Genomic DNA, 27,914 nt, shown 5'->3' with positions numbered 1-27,914 from the left:
TCATAATGGAATATCCCATATGTCTTTTCAAGGGAGATAATTCAATATGGCGGTTCCTAAAGCGAAAGGTGCCTATCGTCCCAGGTGCTTTTTTGATGTGGAAATAAATGGCTCTCCAGGTAAGATAACTACTAGATTTTGGTTACAAAATAATCTTGACTTCTTTTTCGATAAATCTGTTTTATTTAAAAGCAGAGAATATCGGTTGAAGCCTTGAGATTTGGCTAGGATTCCTCCGCGTCAGATTAAGTTTTCATGTGCTGTCAAGCAAAGAACATGCAGCTGCTTAGAAGAATTTTACAATTATCGTATACTTACACAAAAAAGAGTCTTATTTTTGATAAGCAAGCTGCACCTCGTCTGCGTATTTTACATTAACTTCTCCCTCTATCGACCTACCATGGTATTCTCTGCCAGCTTCGCAATCTGATTTCATCAGATTTCGTAGTTTCTCAAACATTATTTACTTGTTACGAATAGCTTGCCAAAGATAAAAAGATTTAGTGTGAAAGTTAACGATACCTATGTGACTTGTCTAAATAGTTGTATGTAGATGTCCAACTATCTAGTTAAGCTATAAGTAAAACAAAAGAAGCATTAAGCAATTCCAGCTGATTATGCCTAACCTGGCAACATCTTACCAAGAGGAACATTAGGGGCTTCTGAGCACCGCAACATCGCAAAACAAAATCACCAAATACTGCAACACTTTAATACCAAGTTGAAACTCAATGTCATACCAAAAAGGCTACTCTGTATGTCAAGTTTAGAGCATTAATAACATGGAAATAACAATAATTTTATTAGGAAATTGTTCATTGTAATTTTTGATTTAGACAAAATAAACAAAATAAGTAACATCCATTGGCATGTTGGCTAATAATTAACAAAAAATAACTTACCCTTTTCTGATTGGAAACTGGAAATGCTTGGAAAACGTTGGAGGATAATTTTAATACCATCCAAAATGCTAAAAAAAAGCATCCCACAGGTTCGGAGAATACTGTAATACCACAATTTGAGATTAAAATTACCGAAATGCCGCAACAAAAATTGTCCAGTACCAAAGTGCCCCAATGTCCCCCTCCTTACCTTTCCTGTTCTAGCCATTTGGTTAACCTTAGCAGACTTATCCTTTTCTGGATATCTTCTCTCTGTATTCCCATGTTGCACTTTGCAAGGTTATTAAGTTTGGTTGATAATCATCTGAAAATAAAATGTTTTGGAGACAGAATTGCATGTACAAGAATGCATTTACGTTATACATTCTATTGTGCTGCTCCCCAACTGAACACCTAGAACAGGCTACTAGAATGACGAAAAGCAAAAACAAAAGAAATTTTGGATTATTCAATAAGATGATGGCAATAATGCCGATGACCAATAGACCGAAATGTTCCATGCTTGCCTAATCTTCTTTAGGTTTCTGAAGCATTTACCATTAGGAGTATTTCTTTCTTAGAGGGATGCCAGTCCATCTCATTCTTACCTCAACCCTATTAAAATTTGATAGGGTTTGGGTAAGAATGAGATGGACTGGAAGGGAAGAAGGGTGTCTGGAAAACTCAGACCTGGAAAACTCAGACCTCAGACCTGAAAAACTCGAACCCCTTGGGTGTCTCAAAAGCTCCAGGGTTGCCACGGTTAGGGAAAAGGCAGGGAAAATTAGATTTTATTCAAGGTCAGGGAAAAGTCAAGGAAAAGTCAGGGAGTTTTGTATCAGGTCAGGGAGTTTCTAAATCCCTGTTCAAAGTCAGTGAAAAGTCAGGGAATTTTATCTCAAGGTTGCTGCAAATTATTTTATTAGATGTTTTTGTATAGATAAGGCAATTTTGTTTTAAAAATTATCTGAGCTATCCTTATTTTTGTTGATCCATGGTCAGAATAGTCATCCTGCAGGGTCAGTGAAATTGCTTTACAGTCAGAGAAAAGTCAGGGATTTTTTTTTTTGTTCTGGTGTGTGGCAACCCTGAACACACTGAGACTCTGAGTGTCTGAGTTTTCGAGACACCCATTATCAGAACCCATTTATACAGCTGAGTGGAGAGATGCTCTGTAAACATTAAGTATCTTGCCCAAGAACACAATGAAAAGTTCTTGGCCTGGACCTCAGCCTAGAACACTTGATCCAGCCTCTAGTCCAATAACAGCTTAGCCACTGTGTAGATCAATGATGCTTTATAATGTACACCAATAGATATTTTTAAGTGTTTTAACATTTGTTCTTTCCTCAGTTGGCAGGGTCATTTTTGAGCTGTTTGCTGACATCTGTCCGAAGACTTGTGACAATTTTAGAGCCCTTTGTACGGGTGAGGAGAAGAGAAGTTTGAATTGAAAGTATTTAAGAGTCCCTGTCCATAAAAATGGAAAATAACTTGGCAAGGGTCGAAAATTCGATTTCGCTCATATTTTCATGGTAGATAGGCTAGGGCATGACAAAAACTACTGGATAGTTTTTTTGGCAAAATATCCTTTTATTTCAAAGAAATAGGCAAATTACCAAATTCCGTTAAAATCGTCATTTGACGCACCATTTTATTAAGCAAGTTTGAGAGCCTCGCATGCAAAACCACATCATTCTTCCGTCTTTAAAACACTCAAATATTTTTCTTGCAATGTTTAAATGTGTACTGGGTTGATTTTAGGGAATGTTGCGTTGTCTTTTTGGATGCAAAATAATTAAATTTCAAAGACATGTATTTCATTCACTTAAAAGTACTTCGTGAATATAGTTAATTTTCACCATGTGCGAAACCTTCAAATGGATTAAGCTTCTGGTGGTTGAATCGCAGAAGGATGGTCTACGGATTCCTGTGAAAATTTCTTTGGGCAAATGGTTGTGAGCGACACGAGAGCTTTTCAAAGTACGTTAAAAATACAAATATTTGACCATCCGTTGTCAAATTTCAATTTACGGGTTAGATGTATATGTTAGCATGCGCCACATGACTTGACCTATAATAAGTTGAAATAGACACAGAGCTGATAATTTTGAAATGTTCTAACCTTATTTGTTGTAAAAGGCAGGTCCAAAGCCAATTTGACGTGTTTCTAGTCGATCTCTCACCATTCGTCGCACATAAAGCAGAAGTTTGCTTTTGTTTGCATAAGTCCGATGTACATTGCCAACTGTCAACTTGTTTAATGGTCGAATACCATGAATCTGTGACCCTCTTTCGACACATATGATCACCACTGCGTCTAAGTCAAAAAAGGCTAAGTCATTTGTAGATAGTTGCTTGCTTTGCACTACACCAAAATATTACGTTTGATCATCATGGTTTGATGGCTTGAATCCTTGCTTACAGTGGTTCCTTGTTCGTCACGCAATGCTGTCATCCCATTTTAAGGGGGTAGGGGTAGGACAATTTCTGTCCTAATACGTAAGGCTCCGTAAGGCTTGGAACCACTGGGAGCACACAATCGTGTTGAGTAGGAAGAGATTAAATTAAGAAATGAAAAGAATGAATAGTTTACCATTGCCCCTGTTGTTATCTTTTACTTAACCACCGCTACCTACATGCCCTGCGTAATACTGTATAGCTAAACTCGTACCTAGATCTTTTCACGCCTTGCAATTATTTTTGGTTTACATGTAATACAGTGGGCTACCCTCGGGGAAATGGGTGGTGACTGCTTAATGGGGCTAGCCGCTTAAATAGAGGTTGATGTACCTTGAATATTTAATTTTTCACTATCAGGTTGTAAAGTTCTTGGTGAACATGGAGTCAATTCAAGACAATCATGATAGACGTGTGTTTGAATTATCACTTGTCATGTACCTTCAATCTCAGACTCTTATCTGCCATTGCCCTTTCCAAAACAAAGTTTTTAAATTTTGGGTGGCCGCTTTAAAATAGGAGTAAAGACAATAATGAAACCCATATCGGAACGACCAAATGGTGGCCGCGGAGGTAACCGGTCAATAGGTGTTTTATTTACAATATTTTACCGACAATAATTTTGGACTGTATTGACAACAGTCCTCTATTTTCTGTTACAAACATACCAATGCCTCGCCACTCAGCAAACAAAATACGCCAAATAAAATGGCATGCAATAAGACAAAAGTTAAAACCATCACGGTTAAAAACTCTAAAAACTGTAGAAAAACTCTAAAAAGCGACGACGTTTCGACGTTGACTCAACATCATTTTCAAGTCAAAATGAATAAGAAAATGTTATTTGAATATAATTGTACAAAACAAATCCTTAGAGACTGAAATAAAACACTATTAAATGCGAGAAATATTTACACGCAGTGTCACGTAAACAGTTTAGCATGAACTGAGTCCTTCTGGGTATTTAGCCCAGGTTTTAGCTCCTTAATAAACAACATCTCGAATATTAAGCAGTCAAACTTCGTTCTACATTTCCTCAAAATCGAGAATTGTTTGTCCTTCAAATCAGACTTCGATAGGCCATGGTCTTCCAAGTGTCTTCCAATTGCAGAATGTTTATGCTCGCTGATGCGTTGGCGCAAGTGTCGGGTTGTGTACCCGACATAATCTGCGTCGCACAGATCACATTGAAATTTGTAGACCACGCACTGATTGTTGACAATCGGCGGCTTCTTCTCTTTCGGGGCGAGGACTTGACTGATCTTTTTTTTTTTTTTTTTTGATTGAAAGACAGGCTTTATTTGTACTCCAATTTTTGCGCTCAGATTTTGCATCTCTCTTTTTACTGAGTTGGCTAATTGTTGATCTTTAAATGGTAGTGGTGCCACGATATTAGAGGTGCCATCACTTGCACATCACTTTTTAACCGTGATGGTTTTAACTTTTGTCTTGTCACAATGTTTTATAGTTAAATTATTGACAAAGCCTATTCTTTTACGTAAAATGGCATGGCCAGGGTTATTTACTCACGTAATTATTAATTAAATTTAGTCTGTTTTTCTCACGAATTAGACACGTTGTGATTTCCTATTTTTATTTCAGCTAGTTCTTGCTTCATTGACTCATAATTTGTTTATGGCCATTTTTTTTAAATTCTAGTGAGTGCAGACACTAGCTTTATCAGCTGTTGTCTGAAACATCAGAACATACAACAAACGTGATTTGGACCGAGGCCACGCACACTATAGAATACGATTATATAATATACACATATTATTATATATATGAACAAACAGATGAACAATGATTAAATTGTTTCACTTATCCTGAGAGTGCTCTATACAAAATAGCTCAAAATGTGCAGCATATGTCGTGACAGCATTGCGTGACGAACAAATAATGGCAGTAAGATTGTGCTGCGCCGACAAGCTTATCAGCGATGGTCAGCAATCGATCAAACGTAATATTTTGGCGCAGTGCAAAGCAAGCAACTATCAACAAATGACTCAGCCGTTTTTGACTTAGATGCAGTGATGTTCATATGCGCAGAAAGATGGTCAGATTCATGGTATTCGGCCAATAATAGGTTGACGGTAGGCGATGTACATTGGACGTTAACCTTGTGTAAACAAAAGCAAACTTCTGCTTTATGTGCGACGAATGGTGAGAGATCGACTAGAAACACGTCAAATCGGCTTTGGACCTACCTTTTACAACAAATAAGGTTAGAACACTTCAAAATTATCAGCTCTGTGTCTATTTCAACTTATTATAGGTCAAGTCATGTGGCGCATGCTAACATATACGTCTAACCCGTAAATTGAAATTTGACGACGGATGGTCAAATATTTGCATTTTTAACGTACTTTGAAAAGCTCTCGCGTCGCTCACAACCATTTGCCCAAAGAAATTTTCACAGGAATCGGTAGACCATCCTTCTGCAATTCAACCACCAGAAGCTCAATCCATTTGAAGGTTTCGCACATGGTGAAAATTAACTATATTCACGAAGTACTTTTAAGTGAATGAAATACATGCCTTTGAAATTTAATTATTTTGCATCCAAAAAGACAACGCAACATTCCCTAAAATCAACCCAGTACACATTTAAACATTGCAAGAAAAATATTTGAGTGTTTTGAAGACGGAAGAATGAGGTGGTTTTGCATGCGAGGCTCTCAAACTTGCTTAATAAAATGGTGCGTCAAATGACGATTTTAACGGAATTTGGTAATTTGCCTATTTCTTTGAAATAAAAGGATATTTTGCCAAAAAAACTATCCAGTAGTTTTTGTCATGCCCTAGCCTATCTACCATAAGAATATGAGCGAAATCGAATTTTCGACCCTTGCCGCGAAATTAAGAATTTGTGTGATTTCTACAGGCAGGCACTCTTAATTAAATGTAGCTACTAAAAGTATTGGTGTATGTAGGTGTATTGTTCAACATCAGCTTCATTGCTGAAATCTAAGATTTTTTAGCCTTGATAACACATGGAAGGGTTTATTGTTGCCTTTGGGATTAAGTCTTAATAATTATTATTGTTACCTGTTAAGGTCAAAGGTTTAATATGATTTTTTTAGGAGAAAAAGGCCTAAGCAAGGTTTCAGGCAAGGCATTGCATTACAAGGGATCGCAGTTTCACCGTGTCATCAAGGATTTCATGATTCAAGGAGGAGATTTCACCAAAGGTGTGTCCTATGTGACTAAATGTAATTTAGTTAAACTTGAAACAACTGCTGGTTAGCAAATTTTCTGTTGATATGGGGGTGGTTTTGCAGGGGTCCCCTGAGTTTATAGCTCTCCCACTGAGGTCAGGCCATTATGCTTTTGTTGCATCATGTTTATGGTGCGTCCAAAGGCTTTGCTCCTGATCTGCCCCTTCCCTTATGTAACTAAGATTGTGGTAAGACAGTTGGACCTCCTCTAACAGCCACCTCTCTACAATGGCAACTTTTTTTGGTCCCAGTGAACAGTCCAGCTTAACAGCCGAGAGCTTAACAGGCACCTTTTCCACGCTCATTTAGTCCTGATGAGTTTGGATGAGGTTTGAAAAACGGGTACATGTACATGTACAGTAGTAGAATGCCTTGGCAAATTCAGGTCAAGAGAGGTAACGAGACAGGTAAATTGCAAATTGATGGCCATGGGAAAATGATATGAAAGCCCAAGGAGAGGAGACTCCCATATGGAAAGGTAATACATGTATATTCTCGTCACAACATTTTCAATAGTTAAATCGCTAACGGAGACCTATCTGGGAGTGTTTCAAGCTTTATTTGAAACCTTAAAGACACCACTTTAAAATGGACATGGCAATGTTTGTTTGTTTGTTACTTCTTTGAGTGCAACTCTAAACAATACCTTGACGACTAAAAATGGTTATGTAATTACTTTATTGAAGGATTATTTCTCTGTTTATTATAGGGAATGGTACTGGAGGAGAATCCATTTATGGAGGCACATTCAATGGTCAGTTGTGTAATTTGCATATAAACTTAAGATTCATTTATTGTATAAAAGGTAGTGGTATAATGAGTGGTAGCAAATTGATAAACAATATCCTACATGCGAAGATATCATTTTTATCCACACATGTGAGGATATCATTTTTTTCCCTTTAACTGCACTTAAATTTGTTGGCACATGATTGAAACATCTTCGGATCTTCGGATATTCGGTATTTTAGGTCTTCGGAAGTCTTCAGCAATCTTCTGTTATCTTTGGAAATTTATGGGAAATGTTTGGAAATCTTTGGAAAATGTTTGGAAACATTCATCTGGCCTTCAGACAAATTTTGGAAAATCTTCGGAAATCTTTGAAAAGTGGTCGGAAATCTTCGGAAATTGCCAAAGGCATTGTTATGTGTTGTGAAAATTTTATATAACACAAAGAAAATTACAATTTGCTTGGAGATATAAAAAATCTCTTCTTGTGTTGAAAAGTATTTCGCTTGTTCGCTATGTTCACTTGTGAAATATTTTTTTAACACTTGAAGATAAATTTCGTATGTCCATGCAGCCATGTAATATCCTCTATGTACTTAACAGGGCCTTTGCTAGTAACAAGTGAGTGGAGACAATTGCCTCAGTTAAAGTGAATTACGTGCGCTTAAATGGCTTCCTTCACAATGTTTTGTACAGTTTTCAAAACTTATGAAAGGCGCTGCAGACATTTTTGCTCAAAAGAAGTTCTCAAAAGACATTTTTAATTCCGAAATTTGTCATAGATTTAATTAATAATTTGGTAATTGGACCTCGTGTTGTACAATTCAGGGAGTAATTGTGCTTGTAATTTCAAATTGGCCTCACGCTTCATGCTCGTCCAATTTTGAAATTACTCGCGTGATTACTCCCTAAATTGTACTCCACTCGATCCAATCACTATTATTTATTTATTTTGGATCCTGGAAGGTTGGTGGTGGTTGAGCTCGGTTGGGACTACCCTCAATGCATCAGTCTAAAGAGGGTAACAATATTCCTCATTGCTTCATGTTCGCTTTATGCTACAGAAACCCAAGGTGGTAATTAAAAACATGAAATGACAAAATGATGAAATGGTACTAGCATAAGAGTCAATGTAGGATATGAGTGTCTGTGAGGGTGAACCCTGAGAACTAACCACTGACTCGAGTCAGTGATATTTAGGCTAACTGTAGTGTCACTTCATCATTTTGTCATTTTGTATTTTAAACACACCCAGTTTAACATGTAACTTGTTCATGTAACTGATGCTATGTGTGCATGCAAATTTCTTTCCAATGATTAAATGACTAATGAATTGCATAATTTTCTGAAATATGTTTACTTTGACAGATGAGGGTTTTCAACTAAAGCATGAGAGGCCGATGCTGTTATCCATGGCCAACAGAGGGCCAAATACAAATGGATCACAGTTCTTTATGTAAGTAACACTATCAAACATGTGCATGTAAGTAGAATTGTCTATCTAGGTAATCACACAACTTGGAGACAAGACCCCTCACACTTTGTACAATATTTGCTTGCAGTGGCTAAATTGCATTTTTGTGCCCAACCCTGAAATTGTTGTATGTGATTTTGCACACAATATTGCAGAAGTAGAATCTTGTGCTACAGCTGCAATATTGGATGCAATATTTCAGGAAAATGAAAAATGTTGTGTGATATGTGCTCATGTGTCCAGGTCTTAAGTGCAGTTTTGAGTGAATACATGTAAGCATGCACTAATTAATTAGTAACTTCTTCAATGATTAACAGCATTGCACTTGCATTCTTTTTAGAATTTTAATAACTCACAATGATTACAATAGACAAATCACGCAATTTCTTGTTATCAATTTTAAAGAAGAAGAATTAATAATGATGACCTGAAGGTGACCTTTGTGGCCAGAAGTCTAAACACCTCCATGAATTCTTCTGTGCGCAAACCTTCCAAGTATTTTGGACTTGTTGCAGACAGGTTTTTTGTTACACTTTGTGCTATCGTCGCTGGTGAAGAAGAGTTTCTATTGGAGAACTGTCACTGGCAGATTGACTCTGGGCAAATTCCTTCCTGCCGAAAGTCAAAAACCACAAAAAGACAGAAACAATAGATCTATAGATGTGGTAGAAGGAAAAGGATGTCCAACTTGGATTTTTTGTTTTGTCCGTGGCACATCTTATTAGTTGACATTACATGGCATTTTGTGTGGCTTTTAAGCCCTTACAAAATGGCCATTTTCCCTAATTCGATCCAAACTTTGGAATCATTCTAAGTTTTTGACAGATGCAGTTTTACTGATTTGCTTCATATTAAACATGGTCCTCCTCTACTGTAAGTATAACATATGCATACATATAGCCTGCTAGCAGGCTCACCTTTGAGTCACATGCGCTAGCGGTGAAGAGCAAAGCGATCTGGTGAAGAGGCGCCAAGAAAGTGAGCCTGACTTGATCTCTGTAATTTTTTCATTTCTGCTTCGCCTGAGCAAAGTGAAATACCATTGGTTGAAAATCAGAAAAGGTGAGAAAACTGTCAATCTATTACGTTTGATGGGGAGCAATTAGATCCCCATGGAGTCGGTAATTTACCACATGTTTAAGTCATCCACATTCTGGAGTCAGAGGAAGAGTTGAGTGTGCATGTTACTGATGTTTTAGCAAAGTTTCAGTCTATTTCTCGTTAAATTTCAAACTATTTAAGAGAGAGCAGGAAATAGCAGTTGAAAGTAAATGTATGTTAATGAATCAAGACATACTTGTCATGTTGCCAACTGCATATGGGAAGAGTTAAATATTACAAACGTATGTGATTGCAATTGGGCAATGAAACAACACAAAGGCATTTGCCCGTTTACAAGCATCATCAAAGACCAGACTGCCAATGCAAGATCACTTGGAATCAAGTGTGTGTCCTTGCTAGACATAAACTTTGACGGTTTTGTTTCAACAAGACTTTATCAACAACAGATATTGCACCTGTTTGTTGTCATGAAAAAGATTTACAATTTTCCTGAGAAATCTGAGCTGCCAAAGTTCATACTTCTGGTGAAAATTCATTGGCTTATTTCTTCTGTGGTTTCCAGGGTGGAAATGAAAAACTTGCAGGGATCAGAGCAGGCTCACTTTTTCGTTTGCACTCACGGCTATGCCGTGCACACTTGTGCTCCAGTGTGGGCCTGCTCACAGGCTAGCATATACATAATTATGTATTTCTTCTTTCACAGAACAACTCAGCCCACTCCGCATCTTGATGGGTAAGTGTCACTCCACAGAAAGATATTCTCAAGAATTATTTCACTCTCTGCATGAATTTCAGGCCTTTGGTGCTACTTAATTTGTACAGTATAAGTTGCATTTTCTACAAGAGAAAATCTTTGGGCAAATTAATTTTATCCTGTGAGAGGAGCCATGCAGCTGTAGGCTCAAGCAAATCATACCCTTAAGGACAATGAGAATGAACAAAAGATTAACAACATCAACAACAACAACAACATGAATTGGTCAACATTGAATAAATATATAATTAAAGCCAGCTATATTGAACTCTCAGGGGAAACAAAAATTAGTTTGAAAGTAAGACATAGCCAATAGTAAATTACTAAAGGGCAATCCAAGGGAAATGGTTCTGAGCTTGAAATACATGTAAGGGGGAATTCAATATAACCAAGTTTAAATTAGCAGGGTCCAACTGTACACAATTATTGCAAGATTCTTAAGAAACAGTAGAAATCTTAAGCAAGGACTACGGTGACCCCAAGGACAACCCCTGGTAAAAATGAATTTATATTTTACCTTTGAATTTTGCAATTGAAGGGGTGAGTGCAAAACCATGCTAAGTGACGATTTGGGTGAAAAAAAAAAATTTTCGCGAAAGGGCTTGAATTTTTGCATGTGGTCTTCAATGTAATAGAAAAACGCAGCCCTGTATTTTTGTCGCTGGTTTTTGCTTCGTTTTCGAGTTATAACGTATGCAAAAATACTTGGCTTTTCCTAGCCATGTCTTTAGGAGTTTATTTGTTGAACAGCAAACAGGCAGACTGTTTATAGTGTAAGAAGTCAAAATCAAATCTCACAGCATATATACAGCGGAAATCTGGGAACAGATTGTTTACGTCGGGTATAGTGACGTGAGCACAACACGTGAATCGATCGAGAGTCAAACGAAATTCATCAAACAAAAAAGAGATGTGCCGCATTAGAGCTCTGTCAACTAATATCTTAAGCATTGTTTTAAAGTACCTTGTGTGCCTGCCTGGTGGTTGAGAGGCATCATAAAGTCTCGATAAACCCGTAAGTCATCAGCACGTTTTAAAGAATCAAAATGTGTTCTGAAACTTCGAAGGCAGCTGATATACCGTAATCGTGTTATCGGCGTTCAAAGTCAGATCAAGCCAGGCAGCAAAGTCCAAGAGCAGTTCTTGCCCAAAAAACATACCCTCTGGTGAGTCGTGGCCCATTTGCCAAGCGTTGCTAGCGTCAAAGTTTGGAAAGCGAGGACTGGTTTTAGACTTATAAAATTTGTCTTGTATCGACTGCCATGTTTTCCCACGCACGAGGTGTAAAGACCCTTCCCGGCATGCATTGCAATCAGGTTCTGCGGACGTTTCTCGAACTGGTAACTAGATTATTTAAACATAAGAATGGCCAACAAGTAGCGATCGATTGTAACATAGATCTGTGATCCAGGTTGCGCTGATTTTATTTCAAATCGGCATGATTTGTAGTGTTTTGAGCTTCTGGGATCAGCGGACATGCAGATGTATGGAGACCCGTACGTTGCGGAGAAGGGTTAATCTGTTAATCTGTCAGCCCTATTTATAGTGCGTTTTCACGTGAAATCAACATCATTGAGCTTATAAGTTGCGTGAAATTACCATTTTGCTGTTTTCTAAGTGAAACTAGCATCCTTGCCGTCAAGCGTTAACGTGAAATCAACATTTTAACCTATTTAGACCTGAAATTAACATCATTGAGCTTGTGTGCTGCGTGACATTGACATTTTGCTGGTTTCTAAGTGAAACCAACATCTTTGCCGTCACGCGTTAACATGAAATCAACATTTTAACCTATTTAGACCTGAAATCAACATCATTGAGCGTATGCACTGCGTGACATTGACATTTTGCTGGTTTCTAAGTGAAACCAACATCCTTGCCGTCACGCATTAACGTGAAATCAACATTTTAACCTATTTAGACCTGAAATCAACATCATTGAGCTTATGCGCTGCGTGAAATTGACATTTTGTTGGTTTCTAAGTGAAATCAACCTCCTTGCCGTCACGTGTTAACGTCAAATCAATATTTTAACCTATTTAGACCTGAAATCAACATCATTGAGCTTATGCGTTGCGTGAAATTGACATTTTGCTCGTTTCTAAGAGAAATCAACCTCCTTGCTGTCACGCATTAACGTCAAATCAACATTTAAACCTTTTTGGACCTAAAATCAACATTTTTGAGCTTATACGTTGCATGAAATTGACATTTTGCTGCTTTCTAAGTGAAATCAAAGTCCTTGCGGACGCGGCTTGCCGATCCTTTGTTATGATAAACCGAGGCGAGACTTTGACTTATAACAAAGGCTTGGCTTGGCTTGGCCATTATAACAAAGGATCGGCTCTGTTTATCATAACAAAGGTCCGGCTTCGTTTATTTGAAGACCTCAGCAGGAAAAGGGCGCTAGGTATTTTAGTCAAAAGTGAACTTTGTCGAAAACGCTCCAAATTTCGCATGCAGTTTTGTTTAGGTATGTTTAACAATGTCCTGTAGTTTTTCTGCTAAGCTTCGCTTTGTTTTCGAGATATTGCGTATGAAGAAAAACCACTCGGTTTTCCTAGCGGCATCTTTATAAACGAAGCAAAAACCAGCGACAAAAATACAGGACCACATTTTTCTATTACATTGAAGACCACATGCAAGAATTCAAGCCCTTTTGCGAAAAATTTTTTTTTCACCCAAATCGTCACTTAGCATGGTTTTGCACTCACCCCTTCAATTGTCTTGCTCTGTTCAATGCACCTACTGGTCTTAGAACTCACCCAAGCCAACTGTATATAACGCCAGCATTCAAGTCCAAATGAAAATACGCAAAGATTAGCCGCCATCATTCGCATTCTCCAAAATATGCAGAACTTTTTTCTTTTCACGTTTTTGCACGAAAATTTCTGAGGCATGTGCACAGCCATTGTTCTACTTATTAATTAAAACCTTTTGTTTGGTAGTGTTCTCCTTTCTGTTGACATTGTGGTTTGGTTAAAGCTCTTTATCAAGTACAAATTTCTTTTTAAGACATTGTTTAAGCTCCTGGGATGTTGAAGCCTTCTGCACCTGGGGGCATTCTGTTGAGCTCTTAGCCAAGGTGCAATAAATTATTTTCAGATAAGCCTTAACCTGTTTACAGTGTAGATTTTGCTGGAGCCTGTATGAAAAACAAGATAATCTGCTGTCAGTGTTATTTTCTTACGTTATATCAGGGTACATTATGTATAATACGGCAATTTCTTGAACACTTAGGATCCATGTGATATTTGGTCATGTACTACAAGGACAAGAGGTGGTTTCAGAAATAGAGAATCAAAGAGTTGACGACAAAAGCCGACCCCAAGTTGATGTCAAGATCAGCAACTGTGGGGAGCTTATTCCGAAAGCCAAGGCTAAAGGTAAGAATAATATTATTGTAATATTTTCCCAGATAAAGTAAACTAACTTAAATAAGAAATTTTATAACTTGCATAGAAATTCTTCTAGTTACTTGATATTATGGAACCCAGAGATAAACACCATCCTGATGGGGCATTATACACTGTACTTGTTGACAGACACCCTTTTTCTCGTTTTATGTTTTGCTTTCATCATTCAACCTTGGTGTCATTTTACCATGATACAAGGTCAAGGAAACCAAGGGCATAGTGTGCATTTTTCGTAGAGTATTTTTATACTTTTATTTTCAGGTGCTTGGAAATGCTACTTCCTCTTTTTTCCTGGGAACAGTTTCATAAATTAAAACATTGAAAAACATTGGGTATTAGCAACTTATGATGTTTATATATCAACCTTTGGGATTATTGATAATAGGTTTAGCAGGAGAGACTAGATACTGTTGCTGATTTAATTTTCATGGAGGCTTTTCGCTGATAAATATCTACAAATTTATTTTTTCTGGATTTAAAGAGGTACAATTATGCATATGAGCGTATGATTGCTATGACCCTGGGAACACAAAAATACGAGTGTAATTATGTTCATGTAAACACAGCCTGTATCTGGTTTTGTCAGATTACAAAGGAGAAATAGCATGAATTTTCATTTCAGTTTTGCTACTCTTCAATGAGGTTTTTTGGTAATATTTTTATGCAGCAGTTCATTGATCATTGCCTTACTTACAATTGTGGACAAAAGTCCTTGGGACACTAACATAATTTAAAGAATTATCTGTGTTTTACTACTGAAGTTTGGAAAAAGCACTGCTTTCAGAGGTTAGGCAGGTAAAGTTGTATTCACGTCTAGCTTGTTTGCAAAAGTGCAAATTTGACCCAAGACGTTTGTCCTTGATTGCCTGAATTTCAGCTGAGAAATAAAATGTCACTTTTCATTGGTTTTTCACATTCTAAATGTGTTTTTTCTCAACTCTGTGAATAGATCGGAATACAATGAATATTTTTGAGCTATTTTGTGGTTTATTAACCCTTTTTTTCCTTTTCAACTTTTCCCCACATGAGGTGTAAATATGAATTTGTTCTCTGTCATACTCACATGAGCAGTGTTTGAAATGACAAACATGGTTAACACTGAAGGCAGCAGTGGGCATTTTAAATCATGGTGCATATGACAAGAATTTCTGTTTAACAGGGAGCAAAAGTCTTCTTTTTTAAGAAAAACAGAAAGCTTTCATCCTGGGAAATCGTGCAAAAAGTCATCAGTAGCATTAATATGTGATACATGCAGTGAGCGGGCATCGCAAACTATATAATTTCATCCAAAGGGTACTGATCCAAATATTTGAAAGTTGTTTCCAGGCAGTGGAAGTCATTTCCTTTTATTTGTTTACAAAATAATGTTGTGTGACATTTTTTAATGTTGTGCACAATGAGTTGGTCACCCTTTATTTACATAACTCAACAGTTCTCAGCAACAGTACTCACTTTAAAACCTTAAAATATGCCTACTTATTTCCAAAAGCTCACATTTAAGAATGTTGAAGTGAACTGCATTTGGCAATCGATCTTTCTACACCTTTATTGCTCGGAAAAACTTAATTTTGAGCTCTGCAAACACGGTACTCACTTTTCATCGTTAAGTCAACTCTTCGACACTGAATCAAGTGAGTACTGTTACATTCACTGCCAGCGTGCTCTGATGACTTTTATGAAATAATTTCGAAAAAGTACCATACATCTCGTGTTGAAAAATATTTTCACTGGTTTTCTTAGTTGATACTTTGAGAAAATTGAGTTAACGTTGTCTTTCTTCACTGCTGAGTACTGTGTGATGACCAATGAATGCTGATGTCACTACCCGAAGAGTATAGGGCCTCAGTATCTTTGTATTCACTGAAATGCGCTGTAATAATTTGTTATGTATCCAAATCAAGTGACGCCATAATTTTATCACTGTTATCACATACAAAAATTTCTACATTATTTGAGATCAGCACCTTTCTCGGTGGGTCCAAAACCATTGAAAAATACAGAAGAAGCCGTGTAGAAGCTCTTAGAAATGCCTTTCTAATCTCAGATGTTCACATTTTCTGGTTCTAAATGCATTTAGGGTTAAAAACCATCGTAATTTTGCATTTTTCCATGAGACCTGAAAATCAGACAATCGTGGACAAAAGTCCGTGGGACATTTATGTAATTTAAGGTATCATGATAGGTGGATTGACAGTGTTTGGAAATCGCGCTCTTACGCTGACTCTTTGAAAGAAAACCCCATCAACCTACATGTATTCATTTTCTGAAAGCTTAATAGTTATAGAATACAATCATATCCTTGAAATTTTCTTAAAAGTCAATGTCTCGGTGATATCAAAAGAAATACCCAGAAACACTGCTTCGCCTAAATTGCGGCGCAATTAACATGTCTGTTTCATTTTGCAGGTTGTATATTTACAGATGAGATGCAAGATCAAAAAAAAAAATATATATATATATATTAACTTAATAACCTGTGACTGTGTGAGAGTTTGAATGCCTTTGTCAACATTTATGCAGGTTTGACCTGTTGTTCAATTTTATTAATATTTCAATGCTTTTAATCCCTTTCTCCACAGCAAAGAAAGCTGAAACGAAAAAAAGAAAGAAGGAACAGCAGTCAGATTCCAGTTCTGATTCTAAGTCAGAGTCTGATACAGAGTCAGACAGCAGGTCCTCTTCAGATGAGAGTCAGAAGAAGAAGGAACGAACAAGGAAGAAAAAAAGAGAAAAACGCAAGAAAGATTCTGCAGAAAGAAAACAGAAGAAGAAGAAGACAAAAGATAAGAAAAATAAGGAAATTAAAGACAGGTTTGTTATACCTTTCCACTTGACCAAAAGAAGTTTGATTTTCATTGTAAATCTCTATTTCCAAATGTCTATTGGTGATTCTTCTGCATTTTAAAGAATTTCCAGAAAGGAGGCGTGTACATGAAAGTTTTTACCAAGAGTTTCTATTCCATTTGATTTTCTTACTAAGTAATAAGCTAAAGCTTGAACAGCAAACTTTAGAATGGTATAGCCTGCGAGTAGGCTCACCTTGGAGTCACGTGCGCGAGCAGCAAAGAGCAAAGTGATCCGGCAGGAGGGAGTCTGGTGAAGAGGTGCCAAGAGAGTGAGCCCGCCTTGATTTCTGAAATTTTTTCATTTCTGCTTCGCCTGAGCAAAGTGAAATACCATTGGTCGGAAAGCGGGAAAGGCGAGAAAACTGTTGATCTATTATGTTTGAAGAGGAACGATTAGATCCCCATGGAGTTGGTAATTTACCACACGTTCTCACAATAAAAAATAAGTCGTCCACATCTGGAGTCAGAGGATGAGTTGAGTGTGCGTATTACTGATGTTTTAACACAGTTCCAGTCTATTTCTCGTTAAATTTCAAACTAAAGAGGGAGCAGGAAATAGCAGTTGAAAGTATGTTAATGAATCAAGACGTACTTGGGAAGAGTTAAATGATACAAACGTACATGATTGCAAGTAGGTAACAAAACAACAGGAAGGCATTTGCCCGTTTACCAGCTTCATCAAAGACCAGACTGCCAAAGCAAAATCACTTGTAATCAAGTGTGTGTCCTTGCTAGACGTTAACTTTGGCGGTTTTTCTTCAGCAGAACAACAATGGATATCATCAATATTGCGCCTGCATGTTGCTATGAAAAAGATTTGCAATTTTCCCGAGAAATCTGAGCTGCCAAAATTCGTTCTTCCGGTGAAAATTAGTTGGCTTATTTTTGTCTGCGGTTTCTGGGGTGGGAATGAAAAATTTGCAGAGATCAGAGCAGGCTTGCTTTCTCATCTCGCGGCTTTAGCATTCGATTTCATGCACACGGTTAAGCCACATGCGCTTGTGCTCCAGTGTGAGCCTGCTCGCAGGCTAGGTATGAAAAGAACACACAAACAGAATTGATTTCCACATTTATTAAGCTTTCAGGAAATGTATAATTTATAGGCGTATATTTTCAATGGCTGCGCACAAGAATTTGTTCATGTCAGTGGAGGTATACTGATACTTTAAGATTTCCTGTAAGACAAATACATCCTCAATTTGAGTACCATTGTATGGCATGAAGGTGATTGCATAACGGGTTTCACTGGATTAGCTAAACAGTTGCTAGCAAACAATAGACTTTGTAAGGAGCAGTGCAAGGAAAACCACAGCATGTATGCATCACAAGGTGTTTCTTAGACCTTCTTTGTATTCTATGAAGCCAGTCCAACTTCCTCTTGAACCAAAACAATGAGTGACAGACTGCACAATTTTTTATGGCACCAGTCTGGAAACTAAATCACTAACTGTGGCCCTTGGAGAAAACATTACCACACTTGTACTCTTTAATGATCATTATTAATCCACAAATATAACACTTCATTGATCAAAGTACAGTATGATATGAAAAGAGTCACTGAAACTGTTAACTCACAGGTATTTCCCTGAATTGAAAAATGAACAAAATTAAATCACTTTATTTGCATGTCATGGTACATGTATTTGGCACTGCTTGGCCAAATGGGGAAACTAAATCAAGAAACAATTGTTGTAAATTGAACATAAATTGCCTAAAAAACAAATGTTTGGAGGCTAAGCAGCTACTTACAAAGTGTGGAGGAGTTGAACTCGGAACCACCCAACACAAATCCATCCAGCAGAAGGGATGAGGTTTTGAACCTGGGAGGGGACCTCCACACACCCTGACCAGTAGGGCACACCAATAAACCTTCCTGTCTATTGAGCTCCCCTCTTAGACATGTTTGAAGTAATAACCTCTCCTCCTCCATGGTGATTAACAGTGATTTATAGTACATGCACATTTAGCTGCATTTGTTAATACACAGTCAGTTACTGTTCTTGAAATCTTACCAATCAAGATAGGAGTGGTCAATGTATTTTTATTGATTACCAAGCTAAGACTGGGTGACTTCACCATTGAATGAAAGTTAAGCCAACAGAAGATATTTTTATTTTCAGCTCAGGTAATGAGAAATCAGAGCAGATCCCTGAACCCGTCAGTACAGTTGCCGCGGATGAGGTTCCAGATGTACCTAATAACTCCTTCCTGTTGAGAAGAAGTCGCACCCCCTCCCCTGTAAGGAAGAAGAGGCTTGAAGAGGCAAAGAATAGGTTTGTGAAGTTACCATGCTCCATAAGAATACTGATAAATGAAACATGAATTACTGCTTGTTTGTTTGTTAAATTGTGCAGTTCCAGAAAATATCCATTACCCCCTCTCCCCCCCCCCCTCACAGAAGAGATTGGAATTTCCTGGGGGATTGGGGGGTCTGTTAGACCAAAATATTTAAAGAAATGTGTGAAGCTTTATTGAGCGGGGGAGGGGGGGGGGTCATAGAAAAAAATCCCTTTTGTGGGGGAGGTATGGATATTTTCTGGAACTACACATTGCCACAACACTACACTGTGGGAAAAGTGTGGCCAAGGTCTGAATCCTGGACACGGCATCATATGCTGGTTAGGTTTGTTTTTGGTTCTTTTTCTTATTAAAGAAGATTTTCTTCTCATTTTCCACTTTTCCTCCCATCACAAAAAAACAACAAATCACATTACTACATGGAGTCAGCAGTTTTGAGAGTTGACTCTTCCAATTCAGTCTGAATAAAGTGGATGAATAGCCACTCAGCAGATGTACCACTTTTAATTTTTGATTTTTTATATTATCTCCTGTTTCAAAATTTAAAAGTGTTCTAATTAAAAGGAAAATATATATTTTTTGAAGTCCTTGTGTCTTTTTTCTTTTCCTGTGTCAGAAGTATATGCCCGTGTCTCTTACACAGGATACCCAGGCATAGAGATTTTGACTGGTGCCTGGTAAAATACTTGCAGTAACCGGAGGTGAACTAACACTGCTTGTATTTGGAGGGGGAGGGGTGGCAATACTTCAAACCCCTTCATTCAACAGAAACAGGAGTTAAGTACCAGCCTGATGAGCCATTAGTGAAACGTTCACACAATGTTTTTATTTTTCCAACAGCACAAGTAACCTTCCAGCAGCAGGATACAAAGCTCCGCCTGAAGAGACTTCAAGAAAGACCAGGGTATGTATACAGATACAAGAAAGTGTGTTGAGCTTCACATGCGCACTTTTGATAGAGGTCATCATTAATAAAATGATGTAATGTCAGATTTAAATGAAAGAAGCCGAAAATAGAAATTTTTTTCAATGGATGGAATATTTGCTCGATTAACAGCTACTGAGAGGTACTGTGAGAGTAAAGTGTCCTGCTCAAGAACATAGAACACTGACCCTGGCCAGTGTATGAACCCATTCCTTTCAATCCAGAGGGTGGCGCAGACCGCCTTACCCTTGACTTAACCAGAAAGCCAAATTATGAACAAAATGAATTGGAATACATCTGAGGTCGAAAATAGCCACTAAACGTACCCATGCTATGGTTCTCTGCACCCAAGTGTATAAATGGCTACTGGCGAATTTTTGCTGGGGGTCAACCCAGCGATCGACTAGCATCCCATCCAGGGGGGAGTAGGAACACTAGAAATATTCCCCCCTAGTCCCTCCATACAATTGAAACCGCCTGACAGGCCACTAGGCTCGAAGGCATGCTTATATTTATGATTAAGTTAAATTTTTCAAAACTATCGGAGTTGGTATGAAAGAAAGTCTTGGAAATTTGGACGGTCTTGTTCCGGTTAAAAGATATATATGTTAATAAAACCCACCAGTGTTTTAAGCATTTTTGGTCCACAGATGAATATTGATCTTGATTGTATATATTTACAGATTTCCAAGTCTGGTAGGATTCTGAGAGGAAGGGGAAACATGGTGTGGATCTTGTCATTTCTTATGCCTTGATTTACATCAGGCTTAGTCAATCGATAAAAATCGATATCGCAAACAAATCGATTCAATCAATATCAATCGTTGATTTCTATCGATTGTTATCTGCAATCGATAACGATCGAAGTGAAAGTAAAAAATTTTATCGATTGCTATTGATTGAAAAAATCGCTAACAATCAATAATTCCTGTCTTTAGGAATATCGATTGTTATCGATTGAAAAACATCGACAATAACCATTTAACCATACATCAATTTTTCCAGACTTTTCAAAGATGGCTTACGTTTGTTTCCCAATGCAAATAATTGAAATCACTAGAACACTGACTCTGTTGTTTATTTTGCTTCATCTAAATGTCAATGCTCCAATGAGACTGGAGGGTTTTACACTGCTACTCTGGCCTAAGCTTCTTCCTGTGTCGTAAACTACAAGAGAAAGATGTAAAACCCAAAGTGTTTCTGCTCGTTGTTTCAGTTGCTTGACAATATCAATGGATACCAATCGATGAATAAATCGTTATCGATTACTATCGGCAATCGATAACAATTGAACTCACAACTTTTTTTCATCAATTTGGCTATCGCTAATCGTTATCAATCTTTGATTGATTCGATTGTTATCGATTATCGGTTTATCGATTAACTATGTCTGGTTTACATATACTTAGTGCTAACCAAGGTCATTATGTTCACTGTGTGATCACTGTGAAAGGAAACTCAAAATGTCTTGAATGACCTAACGGAGGCCATCCCGGTAACAATGTTTGTTTTCTTAATTCTTTCAGCGATATCGCACGCCCCCACCATCCTCACCTCCGAACGAATCCCGTAACAACACGAGGCGTCGTTTTCTTCCAAGGCGCTCAACATCTCCTCCACGACTCGCGAGATCTCCACGAGAACGTTCAAGGTCCCCACGTGGCCGGCCCAGGTCTCCACGCAGAAGAGTCGCATCGTTTGAAAGACAACGTTCAGATTCACCACAAAAACCGTCGGCATCACCACACAAACGTTCAAGGTCTTCAAGAGAACGGTCACAGTCTCCACGAAGGAGATCGATATCTCCGCGGAGAACCTCGAAGTCTCCACGAAGGAAATTAAAGTCCTCAAGAACAAGCTCGAAGTCCCCACGAAGAAGCTCGAGGAGATCGCAGTCTCCTCGAAGAAGCTCGAAGTCCCCACGAAAAATCCCGAAGTCTCCACGGAGAAGATCGAAGTCTCCTCCAAGGCGATCGAGGTCTCCTCGAAGACGAGTACGCTCCATGTCTCCTGAAACAAGCATTGACGTACAGACCCAGGTGGACCAAGAATTGTTACAAAGAACATTTCGTGATGGTGAAAGACGCGAGAGTTTAACGACAAGCAAAACTCTGTGGGAACGAAACAGAGGCGAAAGTAGTGACAAAGACAACGAGCCGACACCCAGAACAATACGAGCCTTTGAAGAAAAACCAAGTAAAGACGATAAAATGACTTCCTCTGTTGATTATCGACTACGAGCTAGAAAACCGAGTGATCCAAAGCCATCTAACAATAACATTGACAGAAACACGACCAACCAGAAGCGAGTTAAATATCAGTCGACTGGTAGCAGTGATAGCGAAGGACAGGAAGAAAATGAAAAGATTATTCGCTTTGAGAGAAAAAGAAGCAACTTTGAAGAAGAAGAGAGCACAATGACGAGATTGCAGTCCAACGGCGCTGATCGGAATTCACGAAGTATAACTCGTGAGTACGAAGAAGATAATAACACATGCAGGTCTTTAACTGAAGATGACAAAACAAGTCATGCAGGCAGATCAAACGACTTGGATAAACTTGCTGAAAAACACAGAGAATATGCTGAGAGTGACAAAGATTTCATTCCACGCAACAGGCTTTGCCTTAAAGAAGATAAATCACATACAAACAGTGATAGCTCCGACAGCGATGGTGAGCAAGAGGTGAGGCGTAGTGCCCATGAGGGGCAGGGTGGGGTTAAACGTCAGGGTACCCATGTTAGTAATACTGACCGTCCTCAGCGCAGCCGCAGTAGGAGTGCTGAGAGTGGCAGGAACCCTTCTAATGAGAAGAACCGGAAGTCGCGTCATTATCATCATCATCATCGTCATCGTCGGCATCATCATCGTCATCATCGCAACAGAAGCTCCACTCCATCAGAAAACAGGGCTGAGAAACAGAGAAACCGCGATAGCACGAGCTGAAGGAGTGGACTGTTAATATTTGTGATAATACCCTAAGTCTATATATCATTGTAAAACATTCAATGAAATGCAAAGGAGACTTATTTTAGGACATGACGCTGAAGTGTGCTTGAACAATAGGCTAAAAAATTATTTCGTTTGATAATGTGTAGCTTCACTTTCCCAAGGAACACAAGAGAGCAAACAGATAACTGGTTTTGCCTCTCTCGTCATTACTGGCTGAAAGGGCAGACCACGTGATTACCAGAACATGTTATGTTTTTGGAACACAGAGTACCAAAAATTTAATGAACGTTTGGCGTTACGAGACAATAGTACAACTTTCCACTGAGTGATCTTTTGCTAAGCGACAGTGATTTTGCTTTATACCCTTTTACGTTTTTGAGCTTAAACTGGTAGATCTTTGACATTTGGTGTGAAACGTGCCAAGAAACGGAAAAGATAATCACCAAAAGTTGTAAGGAAAAATGGTAATAAAGCCTAAATTAGAGTCAATTTCTGAAGTAACGTGCGCTATGGCATCGAGGGTGTTGTTGATATTGATGTTGTGGTTGATTAAAATGTCTAAAACGTGTAAAGTTTTTTAAAGCAGCCCGCGTTTTATCACTTGACAATCAAGCAGCACATGTTGCGTTTTTCGGTCTTATTCAGTTACCATGGAAACTGATTGATCAGAACGACACCCTGAAGACATGACTTGCTTGAGTTTAAAGATGTAAATTTTTGCGACAATTCGGCTGGATCCATAAAACTCCAATTATAAGCCTTCACCACCCGCCACGATAATAAGTGTCCCGGCTTATAGCCTCATCTACATAGACTACGAGTAGTCCCTCTTTCGCTTAGTCCGTCGTGCGTGACGCGAAAGAAAACCGCGAGAAAAAAATGGCCGCGCGAAATCCTGGGGGCGAGGAGTGCGCGAAAGGAGGGACTACCGCTCAAGCCCAAGAGTTTGCTCTTTCACGGCCGAGTGATTTTTCGGTGTAGGATTTCTCATCTTGACGTCCTCTTATTATCGCCTGTTGTCAATAACCCCCGGAGATATCGTGAATAAAATTACTCTACTCTTCAAGTAGCCAGGAAAAAGCATATGCCGCGAGAAGTACATCTTCGTTCAGTATAAGTTCAGCGAAACTGCAAAAGAAGTTTTAAAAAGAAGACGGGGAATGAGGCATCAGATAACGATTTTCGCTGCGCCTGTAGGTGTAAATCTAAAAGTTATTGCGAAAATTTCAAATGCTGAATTTCAACCAAGGATTTACATTATGTCTTTGACATAGGAGATCATACAACTGCGGTGAAATGTTTGCCGATAGCAACGGAAATTTTCAGGTGAATGTCCGGTTTCAAGTGAAAGTCCGGTTCAGTCTTTCAAATAGACGGTAGAAAGGCCAAGTTCAGTGAATTTATATTCGCTGACTTGGACGATGCTGTTGAGCGGCGAAATCACTAACACACATAGATAATGAGGGTTCTGGCACAGCGGGTAGCAAGGGGACAACAACCGTCCGAAAAAAGCCCCCCAGCACCTCCTCAGACTAAAGCTTCGGAGAAGGTGCTGGGGGGCTTTTTTCGGACGGTTGTTGTCCCTTGCTACCCGCTGTGTCCAGAACCCTCATTATCTATGTGTGTGCTGTGCCAGAAATGCGTGTGTGAGCGCTGTGCCAGAAATGCGTGTGTGTGCTGTGCCAGAAATGCGTGTGTGTGTGTTGTGCTAGAAATGAGTGCGTGAGCGCTGTGCCAGAAATGCGTGTGTGCTGTGCCAGAAATGCGTGCGTGAGCGCTGTGTGTTGCGCACAGCACAGCAAAAAAGCGGGTCCAGCAAAGCTGCAACGCAAGTAATCAATATGCGCGGATGTGCCCTTCACTTGTTTGTACAAAAGTGTGCCAGAAAAATTTTCCTATTGGAGAAGTGCATACTCAGTGTATACTGCGCCGACATGGCTGCCGCGGTGAGCGTTGCGAACATCACTCTTTCACAGGACTGGCGGGTGAACGATTCGCTCGAAAACGTCTTGGAGATTTTCGAAGAAAGTCTCGTCGAAAAAGACTGGCTCGAGATGGGGGTGACGTCGGGCGAGAACCGAGAATATTTGGAAAAGCTGAAGAGCGAAAACTGGCGGCGATTCGACGCGGCAAGAGCGAAATTCGAAGGAGAGCCGCGAAAGTTTTTGAATCATCTCAGCGAAAACTTTGAAAGCTATTGCCATCGACGGCCGGAGGGACCATTGAACATATGGCGAAAAATATCAAGAAAAGAGTAGGATGCAAGAGCGAGGAGAGACCCCACATTTGTTGGAAGAGGTGGAAAGGGCCGCGCAGCGCCCCGCCACGCGAGATGGTGGCCCACCTGATCTGGCGCAGCGGGCAGCGCGAGAAAAGCGTGACCGCGCCAGAAATGTGGGCGGCGCAGCACGAGAAAAGCGTGAGCGGGCAGCGCGAGAAAAGCGTGAGCGCGGCAGCGGCAGAAAAGCGTGAGCGGCCGTGCCAGAAAAGCGTGAGAGAGAGAAATGTGTGGGTGTCTTGCGACCAGAACCATCATCATGATTCTTTTGTGAGAGCGAAGCGCCGCCCAGACATTCCAGGCGAGCGGGTCAGCGAAGCTGCAACGCAAGTAATCAATATGCGCGGATGTGCCCTTCACTAGTTTATACAAAGTGTGCCAGAAAAAATTTCCTATTGGAGAGTTATATGCACTGTGTATACTGCGCCGACATGGCTGCCGCAAGAAACCAACATTTGGTGGAAGAGGCGGAAAGGGTCGCGCAGCGCCCCGCCACGCGAGATGGCGGCGGCCAAAGGAACGAAACGGTACAAACAGCTGCTGGCGGACTTTCAGATGCCATTCAAAACCTTATTCCGGAGCTTCGTGAGATTATTCTCAAGGAGTACATCGTGATAAAAAGAAGGGAAAGAAAGTCAATGGGCTGGGATGAGTTGCATTACGAGATTGATGAGGCACCCTTTTGCGAAAAACGATCAAGAATTGTTAAGGTCATGTTTTGCAGTAAATGCAACTCTTGCGGCCTAAAAGGACTCTGTTACGTGTGTTATAAAAACGGAGAAAAACATTATCTTGACTACCCCGTGTATGACGAGAACGACTACGCCGAAATCTTTCAGAAATTTTACTGAGCGGCGACGATATAACCTCCGGTCGAATTACATTTAACAAGAAGATCTGTTAGATCTTATAACCGCGCTTTTAAAATTTAACTGTTTGCTTAGCACTACCGTCGGAACGGAGTGCACATTCCAAAGTAGTCATTGATGATTCTTTTCTTACTGTAGACATCACATCACTTGATCAACACAAACTGTATTATTGCACCATCAGTGGTAGCCATTGACAAATCTCCGATGACCTAATGGTCTTAATCTTTGTAGAACTTTCTTCGGGATATGTATGGGCATGAACGATATAAATGACACGATAATAACACTATTAACAACAGCTTTCTTTCTTAAAAGTCATGATTAAATTTAATTGGTGTTTTCCACGAGGAAAGGGCTAGTAAAGTAGTCACACAAGTCATATAATTTAATAATAAAACTCTATCCCGACCGATGTATCGATTTTGGTCACTCCAGTGACCACAGATTGAAAACGTGACAGAAAATTGGCGTTACTTTCGATTCTCACCAAATTTGGACAGTGGGATGATCTCATCATTAGCCAATTATAGGCCATCTTTCAGCTCTTTTCGTCATATCCCCCCCACGGGAGAATTTTGTCAAGTTAGCTAATTTAGTATGCAAGCCAACGTAATGGCGGTCACCGTCGACAAAATGTTTATTTGCTCAAAAATTGCGGCCAAATCTTTCGGAGATAGAAGTCAAGACATTTGTAAGGATACAGAAAGTAATTTGGGACCAGTTGCTGGCTTCTAAGACTGAATTTATCCAGAAGTAAGCTGTATTTTCGTTTTCGTGCCGAAAGCCACGCGATGAATTAATATTATCGGCTTTTTCTGCTGTCTTGTTCTGTTTTTTCTCTTGGTCTTTTTTGTAGTCCGCCGAGGCCAGTCTTTCGTCTAAATCAGTTGAAAAAAGTTCGAAAAAGATGTTCCCATTCAAGTTTAAGCTCTCAGCCGATAATTCTGGAGTTTTTTGGCCGAAACGTCAGCTTTGTTATCTTCGTGTTTTTCGGTTGCTATGGGCGACCATGGCTTCCTTTGTTAGGTCAAGTCTATGGAGTGAGGTCACAAAAAATTCTAATTAATTCTGGTTTTGTTCGATTTCTATGAAATTTTAACACGATAAAGCTGGATTGTTAAGGAAAGATTTACCGCCTGCCAATGTGTGGTAGCTATTAACGCTTAAGTGATATATCGCTTCGAAATCAGGGTTTCGAAGAGATTTTTTTGCAACGTGTGGGTTCGGCGTGATTTTGTAATCGGAGGTTTTTGTTGACCCCGAAGGAAAAAATATCCGAAAAAGGGCATTTCATCGATGATTCAAACGAATATAAATATGTATATGTTCCGAGCGAAATTTCTGCTGAAAAAATATAATTTTTGACGAACGCTGGGTTTTTAATTTTTTTCCCGCGAAAGTCAGTATCGGAGATGAGATTTATTAATGTTTCAACAGCTTTTGGCGAGTAAACATCACAGGTTGCGTGACTCAAAATTTGGCCGAGTGAAAGCTTGGCTCTGGTCGCATACAAGACGAAAAAAAAACCACGGGTAAACCATGAACCGCGCTCGGCCCATGGCCGCGCGGTTAAAAATCCACGGCTTCATTTGCATATCATAAAAACATGCTTGTCAGTGTTCACTTGATTGCGTTTCTTGTGAATGAATATTTCACGCCTGAGTGGCAGAGACAAGTGCGTGATATAACACGCGAAGTTGTTGATTGTTTTCATGACGCGCTTCTGGTTGTTTGAGGCCTTCAGACAACA

At 39.2% G+C, this 27,914-nt stretch overlaps 1 protein-coding gene across 2 annotated transcripts; it reads left to right on the top strand.

The window, feature by feature from the left end:
- The first annotated feature begins 20 nt into the window (after positions 1–20).
- On the top strand, positions 21–23,503 carry LOC110040172 (uncharacterized). 2 transcript variants are annotated; one of them, XM_020745367.2, is made up of 12 exons: positions 21–119; positions 2,235–2,309; positions 6,425–6,532; positions 7,269–7,313; positions 8,657–8,744; positions 10,528–10,557; positions 13,819–13,964; positions 16,574–16,805; positions 18,961–19,113; positions 19,979–20,042; positions 20,747–20,788; positions 21,590–23,503. In XM_020745367.2, the coding sequence occupies exons 1-12, from the start codon at positions 47–49 to the stop codon at positions 23,006–23,008; spliced, it is 2,475 nt and encodes an 824-aa protein (XP_020601026.2). In that variant the 5' UTR covers positions 21–46; the 3' UTR covers positions 23,009–23,503. The 2 variants fall into 2 exon arrangements, with proteins under 2 accessions (XP_020601026.2, XP_020601024.2); XM_020745365.2 differs by lacking the exons at positions 21–119; positions 2,235–2,309; positions 6,425–6,532; positions 7,269–7,313; positions 8,657–8,744 and having other exon boundaries at positions 8,789–10,557.
- Positions 23,504–27,914: the final 4,411 nt, after the last annotated feature.

The sequence above is a fragment of the Orbicella faveolata genome, unplaced genomic scaffold, assembly GCF_042242905.1.
Source record: "Orbicella faveolata isolate gen_17 unplaced genomic scaffold, um_ofav_v1 contig_13, whole genome shotgun sequence".
NCBI classification, from domain to species: Eukaryota; Metazoa; Cnidaria; class Anthozoa; order Scleractinia; family Merulinidae; genus Orbicella; species Orbicella faveolata.
This window is presented reverse-complemented; position numbering and strand designations above follow the sequence as displayed.